Source organism: Ursus maritimus, unplaced genomic scaffold (genome assembly GCF_017311325.1).
Source record: "Ursus maritimus isolate PB19 unplaced genomic scaffold, ASM1731132v1 scaffold_2, whole genome shotgun sequence".
Lineage (NCBI taxonomy): Eukaryota > Metazoa > Chordata > Mammalia > Carnivora > Ursidae > Ursus > Ursus maritimus.
The window spans coordinates 93,789,718-93,807,115 of record NW_024424452.1 but is presented as its reverse complement, the minus strand read 5'-3'; the positions used below and the strand labels follow the sequence as shown (position 1 = coordinate 93,807,115).

Below are 17,398 nucleotides of genomic sequence, written 5' to 3'. Positions count from 1 at the left end.
TACTCTGTAGCTCCATCAATGTCTTCGCAAATGGCAAGATTTCATTCTTTTTATGGCTGAGTAATATTCCATTGTATATATACCACATCTTCTTTATCCATTCATGACTCAGAGGACACTTGGGCTGCTTCCATATCTTGGCTATTATAGATAATACCGCTATAAACATGGGGGCGTGCATGTATCCCTTTGAATGAGTGATTTTGTATTTTCTAGGTAAATACCTAGTAGTGCAATTGCTGGACCATAGGGTAGTTCTATTTTTAACTTTCTGAGGGACTTGCATACTGTTTTCCAGAATGGCTGCACCAGTTTGCATTCCTACCAAAAGTGCAAGAGAGTTCCTTTTTCTCCATATCCTCGCCAACACCTGTTGTTTTTTATGTTGTTGATTTTAGCCATTCTGACATGTGTGAGGTGATAGCTCATTGTAGTTTTGATTTGCATTTTTCTGATGGTAAGTGATCATGAGCATCTTTTCATGTGTTTGTTGGCCATCTGCATGTCTTCTTTGGAGAAATGCCTGTTCATGTCTTCTGCCTACTTTTTAATTGGATTATTTGTTTTTTGGGGTATTGAGTTTTAAAAGTTCTTTATATATTTTGGATACTAACCCTTTATTGGGTACATGATTAGCAAATATCTTCTCCATTCTGTAGGCTGCCTTTTAGTTTTGTTGATTGTTTCCTTTGCTGTGCAGAAGCATTTTATTTTGACGTAGTCCCAGTGCTTTCCTCAGGGGACATATCTAGAAGGAAGTTGGTACAGCCAATGTCAAAGAAGTTACTGCCTGCATTCTCTTCTAGGATTTCTATGGTTTCACGTCTCACATTTAGGCGTTTAATCCATTTTGAATATTTATTTATGTATTTATTTTTAAAGTAGGCTTCATGCCCAACATGGATCCCAGTGTGGGGCTTGAACTCATAACACTGAGATCAAGACCTGAGCTGAAATCAAGAGTTGGATGGTTAACTGACTGAGCCTCCCAGGCACCCCCATTTTGAATTTATTTTTGTGTATGGCATAAGAAAGTCCAGTTTTCCCAATACTGTTTGTTGAACAGACATTCTTTTTTCCATTTTCTGCTTTGTCGAAGAGTAATTGACCATATAATTATGGGTTCATTTCTGGATTTTCTTTTCTGTTCCACTGATTTATGTCTCTATTTTTGTGCCAGTACCATACTGTTTTCATTACTATGGCTTTGTAATACAGCTTGAAATCCAGAATTGTGATGCCTACAACTTTGCATTTCTTTTTCAAGGTTGCTTTGGCTATTTGGGGTCTTTTGGGGTTCCATACAAATTTTAGGATTGTTGGTTCTAGCTCTGTGAAAAATGCTGTTGGTATTTTGATAGAAATTGCATTAAATGTGTACATTGCTTTGGGGAATATAGACATTTCAACAGTATTTGTTCTTCCAATCCATGAGCATGGAATGTCTTTCCATTTCTTTGTGTTGTTTTCAGTTTCTTTCATCTGTGTTTTATAGTTTTCAGAGTACAGGTCTTTCACCTCTTCGGTTAAGTTTATTCCTAGGTATCTTACTGTTTTTGGTGCAGTTGTAAGTGCAGTTGTAAGTGGGATTGTTTTCTTGATTTCTCTTTCTGCTGATTTCTCTTTCCGCATTTCTAGAAATGCGGCAGCTTTCCATACATTGATTTGTATTCTGGGACTTTACTGAATTCGTGTTTCAGTTCCAGCTGTTTTTTGTGGAGTCTTTCAGGGTATAGAGTATCATGTCATCCGCAAATTGTGAAAGTTTGACTTCTTCCTTGCCGATTTGGATGCCTTTTCTTTTTGTTGTCTGATTGCTGTGGCCAGGACTTCCAGTACTATGTTGAATAGAAGTGGCGAGAGTGGACATCCTTGTCTTGTTCTTGACCTTAGGGGAAAAGCTCTCAGTTTTTCCCCATTAAGATGATTTAGCTGTGGATTTTTCATAAATGGTCTTTATTATGTTGAAGTATTGTCCCTCTAAACCTACCGTTTTATCATGAATGGATGTTGTACTTTGTCAAATGCTTTTTCTTTGTCTATTGAAATCATCATATGGTTCTTATCCTTTCTGTTATTGATGTGATATATCATATTGATTTGCAAATATTGAACTACTCTTGCAGCCTAGCAGTAAATCCCACTTGATCGTGGTGAATGATTTTTTTTAATGTACAGTTGGATTTGGTTTGCTAGTATTTTGCTGAGGATTTTTGCATCTATGTTCATCGAAGATACGGGCCTGTAGTTCTCTTTTTTTGTGGTATCTTATCTGGTTTTGGTATGAGGATAAAGCTGGCTTCACAGAAATGAATTTGGAAGTTTTCCTTCTTTTTCTATTTTTTTTGAAATAGTTTGAGAAGAATAAGGTATTAACTTTTCTTTAAATGTTTGGTAAAATTCGCCTGTGAAGCCATCTGGTCCTGGGCTTTTGTTTGTTGGGAGTTTTTTTTAATCACTGATTCAGTTTCTTTGCTGGTAATTGGTTTGTTCGAATCTTCTTGATTAATCTTCATATTTCTGGTTCTTATCCTAGATCTTATGTAGGAAAGGTTCTTTTTTTAAAAAAAAACCAACCTGGGTAGAACATTTATTATGAGATCTAGATTAACAAAATTTTAAAAATGTATAATACAATATTGTTAACTGTAGGCATAAGACATTCTTATAAAGAACTTTGTATGAGAAGAAACTTTTTAAAAAGATTTATTTATTTATTTTAGAGAGAGAGAGAGAGTGCACGCACGCAGGCGCAGTGTGGGGGAAGAGGGAGAGAGAAAATCTCAGGCAGACTCCCCACTGAGCGTGGAACCCTTTGTGGCGCTCAATCTCATGCCCTGAGCTGAAACCAAGAGTCAGGTGTGTAACCAACTGTGCCACCCAAGTGCCCTGAGAAGAAACTTATAAAATGTTGAGGCTTCCTGAATCTGAACAGCCTTAGTCACAGAGCATTTAAGCAAAATCTAGAGTAGGTTAGATGCAGACAAGGTCAAAGTGGCTGGAGTCATTTTCCTTGGAACAGAAAAGGTTCAGAGATGAAGTCAGGCCATGGACGGAAGCAAGAGCCCAGCATAGGCTGGAGGTGGGAGAGTGTAGCAGTGAGTTCAGGCACCCAAGCTGGTGGGGACAGATAACAGTGCAGAGACAGCATGCTTCTTGAAACAGAGTGAAGCTGATATCAGTGTCTTATACTGACTGTGTGAGTCTTGAGGGCGGGGCTCACCCGTATGAAGATGCTAGCTCTGCAGCTGGCCAGTAGAGTCAAGGGGCCTCTTTCCGCTCTGTGGCAAACTCTCCCCAATCCTTGGCAAAGGCACAGCTTGACCCATTCTGGGTGCATGAAGACTTTTCATTAGGCGGATGCTAAGTTCTTCAAGTCTAGTGGATCTAACAGTTTAAGAGGATCTGATACAATTCAGACCCTCGTGTTTACCCCTGGGAAGAACTTCCCACCATTAGCAACATTAACTGGGCAAGCTGTTTTTTCTTGGGCACCTGCTATTGCAAGTCCTGGTGTTCAACCATGTGGGCATGGGCTTTGAGCACCCTGTAATCTGGTAGAAAAATCCACAAGTACAGAAACACCTATAAGGTAATGTGTAATAGAGGTGTTAATGCTACTTCCTCGTGCATAATATAGATGGTAGGATACTAGAATTGAGATCATAAAATATTTAATGAGATAGACCATTTAAAAAATCTTATAGATTTTAGTTTATATGCCTCATATTGATAACTGTACAAAAGCAGTATCACACGAAAGGCAGTATTTGAGAAGGAAGCAGCTCATTCTCCCTGATCTTGCATCCTGTTAACAGGGAACAGAAGCCTCTGATGCTTCATATGTGAAAGAAGTCCAGGTGGCCCTAACCTTGAACGGTCTTCCTGGGTCCTCTGATGCCTTCGCTTCTTCAGACTGTGCAGTTTTGGCTCTGAAAGCTTTGTGTCCTTTAATTAGACATCCTTACTTCTGTCTTGCCTCTTCTAGCTTTGGGATTTTTCTGATTAAAGCCTGGTATTCATTTTGGAGTATTTTTGAGCTCCCCCCACCCCGCTGCCATCTTGGCCAGTGGAACGGATTTCCTCACCATTCAGTGTGGATATATGCCCCCTAGTTACTTTTTGGGTGGTATTGCTAGCACATAAACCTCACTTCTTCATGGATGTGTATACACAGACTTACGTACATATAGATGTTCTTGTATGTTCATGTATATATATTCTCATACACATCAGCTTTTTTCCTTGACTGCTTTCAGGCACATCTAAGAATGCTATAATTTTACACCCAGGCGTTTCAATACATCTGATTGTAGTCTAGTTCCTACAAGTCTGAAGAACCTGTTTGACCATTCCTGATCGAGAATGAGACACAGTAATTCCTGGGTTTGTTCCTTGTAGGACATGTGGCTTTTGAATTTGAATCACCATTTGCCTTCACCCAAACTACATATTCAGAAAATGGCTCTGTGTTTCTTCTGGCACAGAGTTGCCATTTACAGCCACACTCTCCGTTGTAGTGACGTCCTTTCCACGATCCTTGTATAATATGGCAAGGGCCAGACAGTAGGGTTTTCTGCTAGTACTTCTTTAAGGCTTAGTTATTTCCTTCTGAATATCCCCTGGATAGCCCGCTCAGCTGCACCGCCCTGGCCTGCAGTACTTCCCACACACTGGGGAAGGCGCTCTGGAAGTTGGACAGCACGTGGTCGTCTTCTCAGGGCTTCCACACACACTTTGCCCTCGGCCTTCTCCTTGTGAGCACTGCTGTGGCAAACCCGCCACCCCTCCTCACCTGCCCGCTGAGGTCAGTGTGAATGGGGCCAACATGTGGCCTAGGTCTGTAGTGCCCATTGGGCACAGGGCACAGAGGTCAAAGTGGCCAGGAAGCCCGAGGAGAGAAGGTAGCTGGTGGAGCTCCCTGAGCCCTGGCTGCAGAAGTGGGTCATTCTCAGTGGGGGCAGGCAGGGGCCTGTGTGGGCCATAGCCTGCGTCTCTGACCTCACATCTTGCCTAGTGTCCACATCCTGTGTTCTTCTCATTCTGGAAAGGCACAGTTTGGGACAAGAGGCCACTGGAGCCTGGGGCCCTGAGGAATTTTTTGTTTGTTTTGCTTTGTTTTTATTAACAGGTTTGTTGTGATATAGTTCACATACCATAAAATTCACCCCCTTAAAGTATACAATTCAGTGGCATTTAGTATAGTCACCTATGTGCAACTGTCACCACTGCCAATTTTATAATATTTCCATCACCTCAAAAAGAAAGCCTACCCTTTAGCCACCACCTCTGCCATGATCCCACCCCTGCCTCTCCAGTGCTAGGGACCCACGAATCAAAGTTCTAGTTCTGTCTCTGTTACCTCATTCTGGACTTTCATATGAATGGAATAGAATATGTGGTCTTTCATGACTGGCTCATTTCACTTAGCGTGATGTTTCAAGATTCATCAGTGTTGTAGCACGTGTCAATAGTTCATTCCTTTTCATGGCAGCATAATATTCCATTGTACGGAGAGATCACATTTTGTTTATTCATCTGGTGAGGGATATGTGGGTTGTTTTTGTCTTTTGGCTGTTGTTGATAATACAAACATTTGGGTATAAGTATCTGTGTAGGCATCTGTTCTCATTTCTCTTGGGTATATACCAAAAGTAGAATTGCTGGGTCATTGGGTAACTTTAGGTTTAATCATTTCAGGAAACGCCAAGCAGTTTTCCAAAGTGGCTGCACCACTTTCTTTCTTGCCAGCAGTGTACGACAGTTTCAGTTTCTCCACATCTTCATCAGCCCTTGTTGATCTGATTTTTTGATTTTAGCCATACTAGTGGGTGTGAACTCATGAGGTTTTGGAATTTGGGGAGGATTTTCCCTTTCTAATAGTTTTAAAATCCATTGTATATAATTATATATATAAATATATATATTATTTAAATGCATAAGTAGATATAAAACACTTCAGTGTCTGTAAAAGTGTGACTGGTAAGATGTCCTATTGCCTATCACAATAATAAAGAATATTTCCATATTTGTTAATCCAAAATTCTTACTGCTCAAAACCAATGTGGGAAACTTTTTGTAATGAGTGAGGTAAGGGGAAGAGAAGGGTGCAGAAGTGGGAGCAGGGGGTATATTTTCAGGAGCAGGAATTGCTCCATCGCTCATCTCTGCGTCTTATGGCTCCATCTGTCTTTCAGGAGGACTGGCGTTGGCCCACGTGCTCTTCTTCTATCTGAAGTACTTGGTGCTCTTCGGTGTCCCAGCTCTGCTCATGCGCCTGGACGGACTCACGCCGCCACCCCTCCCTCGCTGTGTGAGCACCATGTTCAGTTTCACGGGGATGTGGAGGTCAGTAGTTTGGTTTATTAAAGCCCTTTGGGGCTGTCCAGCGGGAGGAGCCATGGCTTGGTGAGCTTCCGAGGGTTTGGGCCACCATCCTTTCTCTGTCCCTCACTCGAGGCACATTCAGCACTTGGGTTTCTTCATCTGTCTGATAGGATGACAGTCTGTGAGAGGTACGGTCAGGCTGTGAAGATATGTGAGATAAGAAAATTTCTCTCCTGGTCTATGTACAAATGCACATAGGGTGATGTCTAAGTGGTTTCTTACTAACTTGGGATATGCTGCAGTATATTATTTTATTGCTCTCTGTTTTTCTTGAAAATGACCTCTGTATATGTGGGACTGCCAATGAAAAACAATAGAATTAGGATAATAGCATAGGTCCCTATTAGCATTTACTAGCTCTCAGCTCTGGAACAATTTCCTAAATTTCTCTAAGTTTCATTTTTCTTTTCTCTTAAATGGGAATAATAATAGTGAGGGTGATAATACCCCTATTCAAGAGTTGTTTTGAATATTAAATAAGCTGATGCATTTCAGGCATTTGGCATATAGTAGATGTTTACAAATGTTAGCTTTTTATCCTTTTATTATTCCTAAACTTGGTGCACATGGATAGACAGATGTGTTTTCTGATTTTCTTACTCTTCTTGATTTTACCCCATAAACGTATGGCTGGCCTGGAGCTTTTGTTCCAAAAGATCCCTTAGTCCCCCTGCTGTTTCTGATTGTTGTTCTCCAGATGGGCTTGCTTGCTGCTGTGTTTCTTATCACTTCCAGTATGGAACAAGTGACAGGGCTTGCTTGTGCACTTGCAGCCCTAACAGGAAGCTCAGCCTGGGGACCTGCACAGTCGTGGGGGTCAGCACGTCTTAGGCACCTCCATTTCCCCCACCCCAGCCTCGGCTCTGCTCGGAGTTGCTGTTCTGGCCCATTCACATGGCACCTTCAGTCTTATATTTCATCTCCATAGGCAGAAGAGCTAGGACCCAGGTAGAGGAAGAGCTCAGTGAATGTTATCATATTTAATATTGCTATTAAAAAAGGGGTGGGTAGCCTACAACATTCTAGTTTTCCATAGAACCTGATAATAGATGCCGTAAGCCTCTGTAAGTGCATTTTATTATTGGTTCAGTTTGCTTCTTAGAATTAGAAATTTCATATGGTTATTGAACGTAATGTTAGATAATTGCTTTGATTTGTCCTTAATTACTTCATCAAATAGCACAGGTTGCCCAGTTTTAATGGCAGGGGTGGAGAATGCTAGCAAAGGGGTTCTCTCTAGCCAGGGGGACACAGAGTGGTTCTTGGTTAAAAGGTGAACCTGGTTGGGAGGCTCTGTTAACTTTTGACCTACTCATAAAATTAATTTACTGAACAAAGGGGTTGGGACCCTGCATGATTTGGGGTCGTGTCATCAGTGACTGGTGTGTGCCCAGCATGGTTCCTCTGCTTCCTTGTGAATACTTTGCCCTAATGCAGTTCTTGGGAAACATATTCTCCTAAAGGGCTTCTCGTGTCGGTTGGCATAATGAAAATCCATGACTCTTAGGCAGACATGCCGGCTCCAGGCTCCTTGTCCATAGATCTCAGCGCATTAATTGTCACAAGAGGTGGTTTAGACTGTTGACTGTATTTCACAGTCAGAATAGTTGTCTTCTTGTCCTTTATTATTTTAGTTAATTATTTTTTGGTCCAATACCCTCTGTTGTCTGTCTATACACAACAAAGGCAGAGAGAGCCTATCTGCCAAGACCTTTGTCATTTTCGATTAGAACTAGACTCAAATCGTGTAGACTCCAGGTTGTCTAAACGCTCCTCCCTCCCTCCCAGTTAAAGTTTTAAGACAGATGTGGGCGAGAGAGTCATAAAAGTTAGGCTATGAGCTGGAAGCTCTGGACTGAGCCCTGGGAGTGATGTGGTCCTGGGGGAAGTGTTTACGAGAGCATCTGACAGAATAACAAGCATGGTCTTTCCTGGAGTGACCTAGACTTTTATCCTGGCTTTTTTTTTTTTCCAGCTTACATGGGTGTAGATTTTCCCCTTCACAATTTTTAGTCTGCTGAAGGGTTTTCCAGTTTGCCAGTTATACATAGAAACACCTTGGTCTTCGTTCTTTGAACACAGTGACCATTCCACATTAAGTAGTTGAATTTAGGAAGGGAGGTCAGCTCTGCACTACAGTACACAATTAAAGGCTCAGAAGAAGTAGTTTTGAATTGAAAAAATAAAAATTATAGCTTCTCTTTTACACTGTTTGCAGATATTCCTCTGTCCTTCAGAGGAAGTTTACCATGTTCGTGTTCAGGATCTGGTAACCTAACCCTACAGCGGCCCTGGTCCCCACTCTCTAACTTTTCTCTGTAAAATGCACATTGAGGGAAAATAAAGTTTTGAATTTGTAGTTTCTGTTTACATCTAGCTTTACATTAATATTTCTGGGCCATCTGTCGAGGTCTTGCTGCAGACAGGGAGTTGCCCCCTCTTCCTGGATGTAGGTCTGGGAAGAACTGAGTCACAAACATGTGAAAGCTGGCCATGCACGTTATTCTGGGCAGTGGCAGCCAGTCATACAGTGACACAAAGGGAAGGGTGGATGGGAAACAGAAGGAAGAAATTTAAAAACAGTCTTCGCAGATTGTCTAGTGGTTACCTGGCCTTCTAGAAAGTCCACACTGAATGAGGTCTGTTAGTTTATTTATTTTAGATTTTATGTATTTATTTGAGAGAGAGTGAGCAAGAGAGAGCACAAGCCAGGGGAGGGGCAGAAGGAGAGGGAGGAGCAGACTCCCCACTGAGCAGAGAGCCCAATGTGGGGCTGGATCCCAGGACCCCAGGATCTTGACTTGAGCCGAAGGCAGACGCTTAACCCACTGAGCCACCCAGGCGCCCCATGAATAGGTTTAGAACTGATGATGAGAGAGGAATTTTTAGCCTCCCATTTTAAAGGCAGCTTACACACCTGAACACTGTGCTGACTGATAGCAGCATATTTCAGTCCACTTAACAGTGAGAGAAGACTTGAAGCCAGCAGTTACCATATCAGAGGAATCTGAGCTCTACATCATAGAACAGATGAAATTGGCCATCAGCAGAGAGATAATGTTCCTTGACATGCTAGTTCAGATTGATCATGAAAAATTGCTCTTCACCCAGACGGCCCAGACCTGAAAGTTAGGACCTGATGGGTTTGTTTATTTATTTTTTTCCCTTTTAGCTCTTTTCTTTCATATAATTCCTGCTCAGATATTTGCGGGCATAACAAAACCCTAAGGAGTATGTGTATTCCCTCTTGTGTGATTTTTCCGTGGCCTTACAGACCTTAGAAATTGAGAATTTTCTGCTTAATTTTTAGGTTTCATGTTTTAATTTAGGTAGGCTGAGATCTGTAATGAGCATCTTTTGCCGGGAGTCATTAAAGATGACATTGCATGTCCGAGGTTTCAAATTAGAAGTCTGATCATGTTCCCCTGATTTGATTTTTAGCTATGGAAGCAAAGAGTGCAAAGTGATAGAATTTCCTGCGGCGGCTGGTGAGTTATGGGTCAATTTCAATTATCTCAGGAATCTCGCAGAGCTTGCCCTCTGCCTTTCTTGAATTATGATGCTCTCAGGTCTTCATAGGCAAACTCATGCATCACAGCTTAACCAAGAGAAATTTGGGCACTGCTAGACCTTAACGTATGGGGACATTTTGGGGTTGGGGCAGGGGAGCAGTCTGAACCCCTTCATTCAGTGGGGAATTGATTGCATGAAGTTTTAGGTCAATAGAAGAATTTAGGGCCCTTGATGGAGAGTTGGTCCAGGCCTGTGGTAGATGATGAAAACTAGCTTTACAAACTGCTGGCTTTATATCAGTCCTGCCTTTGAATCACGTCTGACCTCAGGTTGCAGGACAGGATGGAGAACCTGGAGTTGGTGAAGTACACCCCATGTCTACCAGCACTGCTGGGTGGGCAGCAGGGGCAGCGTGAACATAAAGGGGAAAAGATGGAATGGGTGTCCTTAATAAGCGTTCACTGTTTTTGCAGGCAGCCTGCTAACCAAGATCTTGCTACTTACTAGTTGTGTGCCTTGGGCAAATAATTAAAATGCTCTGGACTAACTTTTCATTTCTAAAATAGAGATAATAATAGCACTCGCTGCATAGGGCCATGTGAGGGCTGACTGAGCTTAGTGTTTAGTAGGTCCTCAGGAAGGGCTAGCTTCTATATATATATATTTTTTTGCACTAGAAAATCTAGCAAAGCCGGAGGTGATGGAGGAATCAGCCTGTGGGTAGGTGGCGTTGGGGAAGCAGTGGGCAGTGATGCGACTGGCCGAAGAAAGGCTCTGGTCCAGCTCTGAGCCTGAGATGTGACAGGTCAGAGATAAAGGCTATGGTGGAGAAGTCATGGGCTCTCTGCCCTCAGAGGAGAGAGCTCAATCCAGTTGATTCTTCCTCAGTTTTCTCCACTGTTGCCTACTGTTGAATGAAAGAAAGACCCTTGTCATTAGATGATGTCTATATTCTCTTCTAGTTCTGTGTTTATATGAGCCCCAGCCACACTGGATGGGGATGACACCAGTCCCTGGTGGTGGAGTCCTGTCTCCCTCACTACCCATGTAATTGGGCAAAAAGTCATTTAACCTCCTAATGCCTCAGTTTTCTGAAGCGTTAAAATTAAGCTCCTCATAGGGCGTGCCTCCCTGGGTTTTTCGAGGGTTCAGTGAAACCAGTGCTACCGCAGGAACACAGGGCAAGGACACTGTAGACACCATGATGTTAGCCAGTAATCATAATTACAGATGTGCAAGTGAACTTTATACTGTGTGTTTTTTTAATTTCCCAGAAAAGGCAGGCCCGATACCTTCGGTGGTGGAAGGAGGTGGAAAGTGGTAGAGATGGGAGGTAACACGTGGAAGGCATGGAATCCAGAACTAGAGCACAGGGTCCTTGTAATCTGCACTGGGCTGGCCTCTCCCTCACATTTAGGGGGTTTCTTTTAGCATACAGTTTCTAGCTACCAGACATTTGTGTCACCTCACATTTTGTCTTTGTCTTACCCCCTTTCAACAGACTCAGAAAATGTATTTCCGTCTCCCGACGGTTATATTTCAAAATCCCTTCACCTTCTCCTTCAAACACAGACTGCCGTAAATCAGAGTGGGTACCAAGTTGAAGCAGATTTTATGAACCATTATTATGTTTTGGTTCCTGGATTTATTTTGACTTCGAAGATAGATACTCTGCTCTCCTCTCCATTTCCTCCCTCTGTGGAGGCTGTCTTCAGCATGCATATTACTGAGCAAACTCTCAGACTGGAGGCTTTTAGAGGGAGCAGCTCTCTGGCACAAGAAACACCAGGGTGTTTTCTAATGGAGGACCCTCCGGCTCTTGGAGATCCAAGATCTGGAGATTGAGTGGCTTTGAATCCTGGCTCTACTACTTATTATCTGGTGACCTCCCTGTGCCTCAGTTTCCTTCTCTGGAAAATGGAGATGTGACCGTGCCCACCTCTGGGAGCTGACACCCTGAGTCACACCCCAAAGGAGGTGTCTCTGCTTGCTCACACCCCACCAGCCTGTGAGCCCTTTGAGGACAGTGATCAGACCTTGTTCTTGGTTAACCCTGTGTCCCCCAGCACCCTCCTCAGTGCCCAGCATTTAGTGGGTACTCAGGAACTCTGGGCTACAGGGAGGAATGGTCACTTCTCTCTGAAATCTTGATCACCAGGTCTTAGGAGCAAACTTTTCAAACTTCTTGATGCAGCAGCTGTGTATTTCCTGTGTGTAACATGCACCCCTGTGTCGTTGCCGAGGCGTTCCAGGCCATGGCCATGTTGGTACCCCACCTTCCTTACCTCCCTGTGTGCATCTCAGTGACTATCAGTAATTGGTGTGCCGAAATACTGTGTTGGCTTGCAGTTTTCTTGGGAACGAGTCTTCCTTGAAAGGAATGAGGAGTCGACACCTTTTTAACTTCATTCCTTTCGTTATTTTATCAGACATCCTGCCACATCCCTGAGAGCAGATGAAGGAGAGAGTTGCAAAGTTAAAGGAAGAAAAGAGATTCCATTCAGACTCTGATATAAGAGAAGAGCTGTTTGTCTCTGGGGACAGGATTTGTCTGAGGGAGGGGCTGAAAGAAGAGATCCTAATCCCTTGCAATGGAACCTGGGGGCAGGACTGGGAGGGAAGCCCTTCTGGAACTTGTCCTCACAAGGAGTAGTAGTAAGAATAATAATAGTAATGGCAGTCACAGCAGCTCTGGCATCTGCAAGCAGCAAACACATTCAGCCAGGCATATTTCTAAGTGCTTTGGTGTATGTATTTAATCCTCACAAAACTCCTCTGTGTAAGTACTGTTACTCCCACTTTACAAAAGATGGAAGTGAGACATAGAGAGGTTGAGTAACTCTCCTTGAATCACACAGCTAGTAAGTGGCGGAGCTGGGCTTTGAACCCAAGCATGTGGCTCTGGAGTCTGAGCTTGTAATCACTACCTTTTCCCGTCTCTCTAGAGAAACGGACCTGCAGTGAATTCCTCCAGGCTCTGGAGCATGGCTTGTGTGACAGGATCTGGAGCTTTGGGGGTATCTGAGAATGATGATCGCCTATGTACTGACTCCCTAGAAAGGGAGATGGTGCAGGGAAGAGTCAAGTCAGGCAGTTGGTTGGCCTCTATGCACCAAGGGGTGAGGAGAAAGGGAGTTGCCATTTAACCCTGAGTCACTGAGTGCTGTGGGGTCAGTGGGCCTTCGTTCTCCTGTTACATCTCTTGTGTTATAAACAGCAGTCCAGACACAGCTGCTTGAGTGGAAGTGGGAGGGGGGTTCGCCTGGCACCAACATAGAAACTTGACTCCATTTCTCTTGCCAGAGTCTCTTGTGTGGAGCTGGGGCGATGGCTGTCCTCCTCCTACTGTGTTGCTTTATCTCACGTTGGGCTGGGTCAGATACTATTTGCCAACAGAAATGGAGAATTGCCCCATGTCTGCCAGTCATTAAACGTCCGGGTCCCCAGCACTATCTTTCTCCTCTCCTTTCCTTTCCTTTCCTTTCCTTTCCTTTCCTTTCCTTTCCTTTCCTTTCCTTTCCTTTCCTTTCCTTTCCTGTCTTTCTTTCAACTTTAGCACTGTCTTCCTTCTAATTTACACCTTCTCTTCAGCAGACTAGTGTTGTTTTTTGCTCCACCTCAGATCTGAGGATGAAATTCAAGGTGCAGCCTGCTTTTACCCTTAAATGCTCGTAGGTATTTTGATGTTTCAGTTTTACATTCGCATGCAGTCAGATCTCTCATTCTTTGCCTGTATAGTTTCGGCCTTTGGTGATAAGTTGAGGAAGTCCATTGGAAATGTATTTATTTTTATGTAAGGAGGAATTCCTACCTCAGAGATTCACAAGCTACTGAAACAGTTTTTCTGTAGATTCTCAAAAACCGGCTCACCACAGACTTCACGTCATCTAACACAGTGCCTGGCATATAGTAGGCACTCAACAAACAGGTATTTCCTGAGTGAAAGATGAGTGAACCTCTGTGCACCCTACGAACCTCTGCACCACTGAAGAAGAGATAAAAGACAAATTGACTTACATGTGAAGTGTGGGTCTAACTTCCAGTGATTACCCTGCCGTCCTGACTGCATTTATGGTGATATAAAATGCCATCTTTTGCCATATTATCTATTTCCTATGTTGTACCTGAGGCTTTTTCTGGGCCCACCTTGTGCAGCATGCATTCTGGGTTCTGTGTTTCTTTATAGTGTGAATGTTTCAATCTTTTCTGTATTGAATGACTTACCATTAGAACCCAAGAGGGAATTTGTGTTTCCTATGGGGTCTGGTGAAAAAAGAAGGGGGTGAGTAAAGAAAACTGTTCTTCTATTTTTCTTCATTGGAGGCTAAAAACCAACCAACCAACCAACCAACCAACTCAACCAACCACCACCACCACCACCACCACCACCACCACCACCACCACCACAAAAACAGCAAAGTAAAATTTAAAGGACCTTCGTTGTTTTATGGACAGGGGAATAAAGCAGAGGCTGTCCTTTGTTCTCAGTGGACTNGGAAAGAGTGACACCCTGATCATGGAAAGTCAGTGGTGCTTGAGCAAAAGGAAACATAAGGCTAACATTCGGAGTCCCCTAGAAAATAACAGGGCTAGGTAGGTGTCACCTGGAATGGGAAGATTATGCCCAAAGGGGTTCTGAAAAACTGAACCTACAGATTTTTGTCTTTGAACCTTCTGGAACTTCCCGTCCACTGCTTCTCCTCTCTGTTCTGTCTGTCTCTGTTTCATACTGTATAATGGCTCTAGCCCTGGCCCTGGGAGTCATTTTGGCCCAGGATTGGGAGGAGCAGGACCAGGTCCATTACTCTTCACAGCAGGGGAAGGGAGGCCCTTGCTTCTTGAGTGAAGAAGGCTCCTGGTAACCCATATTGCCATTCTCAGTGCATGTTTACTAGGAAAGTTGGTCTAAACCGTGGTCAGATTCTGTATCATTTTTACTACTGGACTGAGGAATAGGACTCAAATAGTGTGTAATAGAATCATCTGTGAGGCTTATTAAATGGCCAACTATGAGCCTACCTCTAGATTGTGACTGAGTAGTTTGGGATAGGGCTCACTAATCTGAATTTTATCAAGCGACTAACATGATTCTGCAGTCCACAGACCACACTTTGAGAAGCATTTGCAACTGTCATCATTGGCTTTCTGAAGGAGGCCAGATTCCTTGACCCAGCTCAAGGCCCTTCCTGATCTGGTCCCTGCTACTGACTTTCATTCTCTGTATTTTTTAAAAAAGATTTTATTTATTTATTTGAGAGAGAGAGAGATAGAGTTCGAGCAGGGGCAGGGGCAGGGGCAGAGGAAGAGAATTTCAAGCAGACTCCATGCTTAGCATGGAGTCTGACGTGGGGCCCAATCCCACAACCCAGAGATCACGACCCAAGCTGAAATCAAGAGTCAGGTGCCCAACTGACCAAGCCACCCGGGCACCCCTCATTCTCTGTATTTGAGTACTTGCCATGTGAAAGTCTAATGAGAAAGCGTGATACTAATTTAAAGACTAATTACAGATTAAGGTAGAATTGTGTATAAAGAGATTGGTTTTAGCCATAGAAAGCTCCTTTGCTGAGGTATGGATTGAACTGAGATCTGAAGGTTGAGTAGGAGGGGAAAGAGTATTCCAGGCAGCAGGGACAGCATGTACAAAGGCCCTGTGGTAGGAGTGAACATGGCAAGTCTCTGGTCTGAAGAAGGCTATTGTGGCTGGAGTGCAGAGTATGTGCTGTGATTGGAGTTGAGGCTGGATACAGGTGGGGTCTTCTGACCAATTACAACCTTGGAGGCCCTGGGAGAAATCAAGTCTTTGAATAAGGATTGAGACTTAAGGACTCTAGTGCTTACAGCCTGGGTGGAAGAATTTGAGCCTGTAAAGGAGATAAAAAAAGTATTGGCTAGAGAAGGCCAACTTTTCTAGGAGAAGGAAAAGCTATGGAGTATATTTTATTTTATTTTAATTTTTTTGAAGATTTATTTAATCTCCTGGGGTAGGAGGAGGTACAGAGGGAGAGGGGGAGATGTAACTGTCATCATTGGCTTTCTGAAGGAGGCCAGATTCCTCGACCTAGCATTCAAGGCCCTTCCTGATCCCATCCCTGCTACTTTCTGTCATTCTTTGTATTTTTTTAAAAAAGATTTTATTTATTTATTTATTTATTTATTTATTTATTTATTTATGAAAGGGGGAGGGGCAGAGGGAGAGAATCTTGAGCAGATTCCCTGCTGAGTGCAGAGCCTGATGCAGGGCTTCGTCTCACGACCCTGAGATCATGACCTGAGCGGAAATCAAGAGTTGGATGCTTAACCAACTGAACCACCCAGGCACCCCAGGAGTATATTTTAGAAAGAAGAGCAAAGAGAGTATTTCAAGAAAGGAGGAAATAGTCACCAGAGTCCGATGCTTCTGAGAGGTCAAGGGAAGTGAAGACTGGAAAATGCTTTTGGGTTTGGTCAACCAGAAGTCATTACTAACATTATCAAGAGCACTTGTTTCAGTGGAGTAAGGGGGCTGGGGGATAGATATGAGGGATTTCAGTGTGAAAGGTAAGAAAACCCTTGTCTCTTCCCTTCCCTTCCTCCACACCATGTTTGAGCTGTAGCAGACCATTTGGTGTCCTCTGAGGATGTCAGCTGCTTCACTTCTGCTCCACTTCCACTCACGCTCTGTTCATTCCTACTTCCACGTCTCCTGCTTTCACCTCACACTGCATCCTTCTTGGGATGCCCATCCTGGCTCTGTAAGGTTGACTTAGGTATCCTTCTGCTGTGCATCCATGGTGCCCTCTACTTCTCACTCTTACCATGGTGAGTACCAGTTGGCACTGTAATCTCCTGTCAACTTGTCTGTCTCTTTTACTGGGCTGTGAGCTCCTTGAAGGCGGGGCCTGCACTGTTCCTGTTATATTGTTCATGCCTGTTGCAGTACTGAGCAGTTAGTAGGCATTCGGTATATGTGGAGTGAACAGTGAGAGAATGAATGAGCATATAATTCAGTGATGGCTGTAATAATGCCTGTGGTAGGACCATTGTCACATATACGTCTCTCCTAAACAGCCCACATTGTTACTGATTATATGACAAAATATCACTGTTAGATAGTTGGTAACACCAAGTCATACCACACATGATCTTAGCCATACAGGATTCCTCTCTGTAGATGTAAAACATGTCATTGTTCCTGTCTTATCCCATGTGTGAAGAACAGAGGAGTATAAAAAATGTTCGCTTTGTTTGCCTTTTGGAGGCATGTGCTTATGCATCAAATACATGGTAGAATACGATGAAGCTCAAATGACTTAGATAGTAAGTGTGTGCAGAGTTCAGAGGCAGGGAGACTGTCTCCGGCTGGGCTCATCAAGCAAGATGTTCTGAAGGAGTTGGCATCAAGAGTTAGACTCATTTCTTCATTATAGTGGCTTCTATGAACCAGACGCTGTTAGGTTTGGGCAACGCAAAAGTGTACGTGATAAAGTCCCTAAACTGTCAGAGGAATGGGCAAGGA

At 43.4% G+C, this 17,398-nt stretch overlaps 1 protein-coding gene across 5 annotated transcripts in view; it reads left to right on the top strand.

Annotated features, from left to right (window-relative positions):
• The window catches only part of HHAT (hedgehog acyltransferase), a 302,265-nt gene that overhangs the window by 107,408 nt on the left and 177,459 nt on the right, over positions 1–17,398 (top strand). For all 5 annotated transcript variants that reach the window (XM_040636378.1, XM_040636380.1, XM_040636379.1 and 2 more), the window contains one exon: positions 6,198–6,348. In XM_040636378.1, the coding sequence (XP_040492312.1) occupies positions 6,198–6,348 (151 nt within the window). The remainder of the gene's footprint in view (positions 1–6,197; positions 6,349–17,398) is intronic.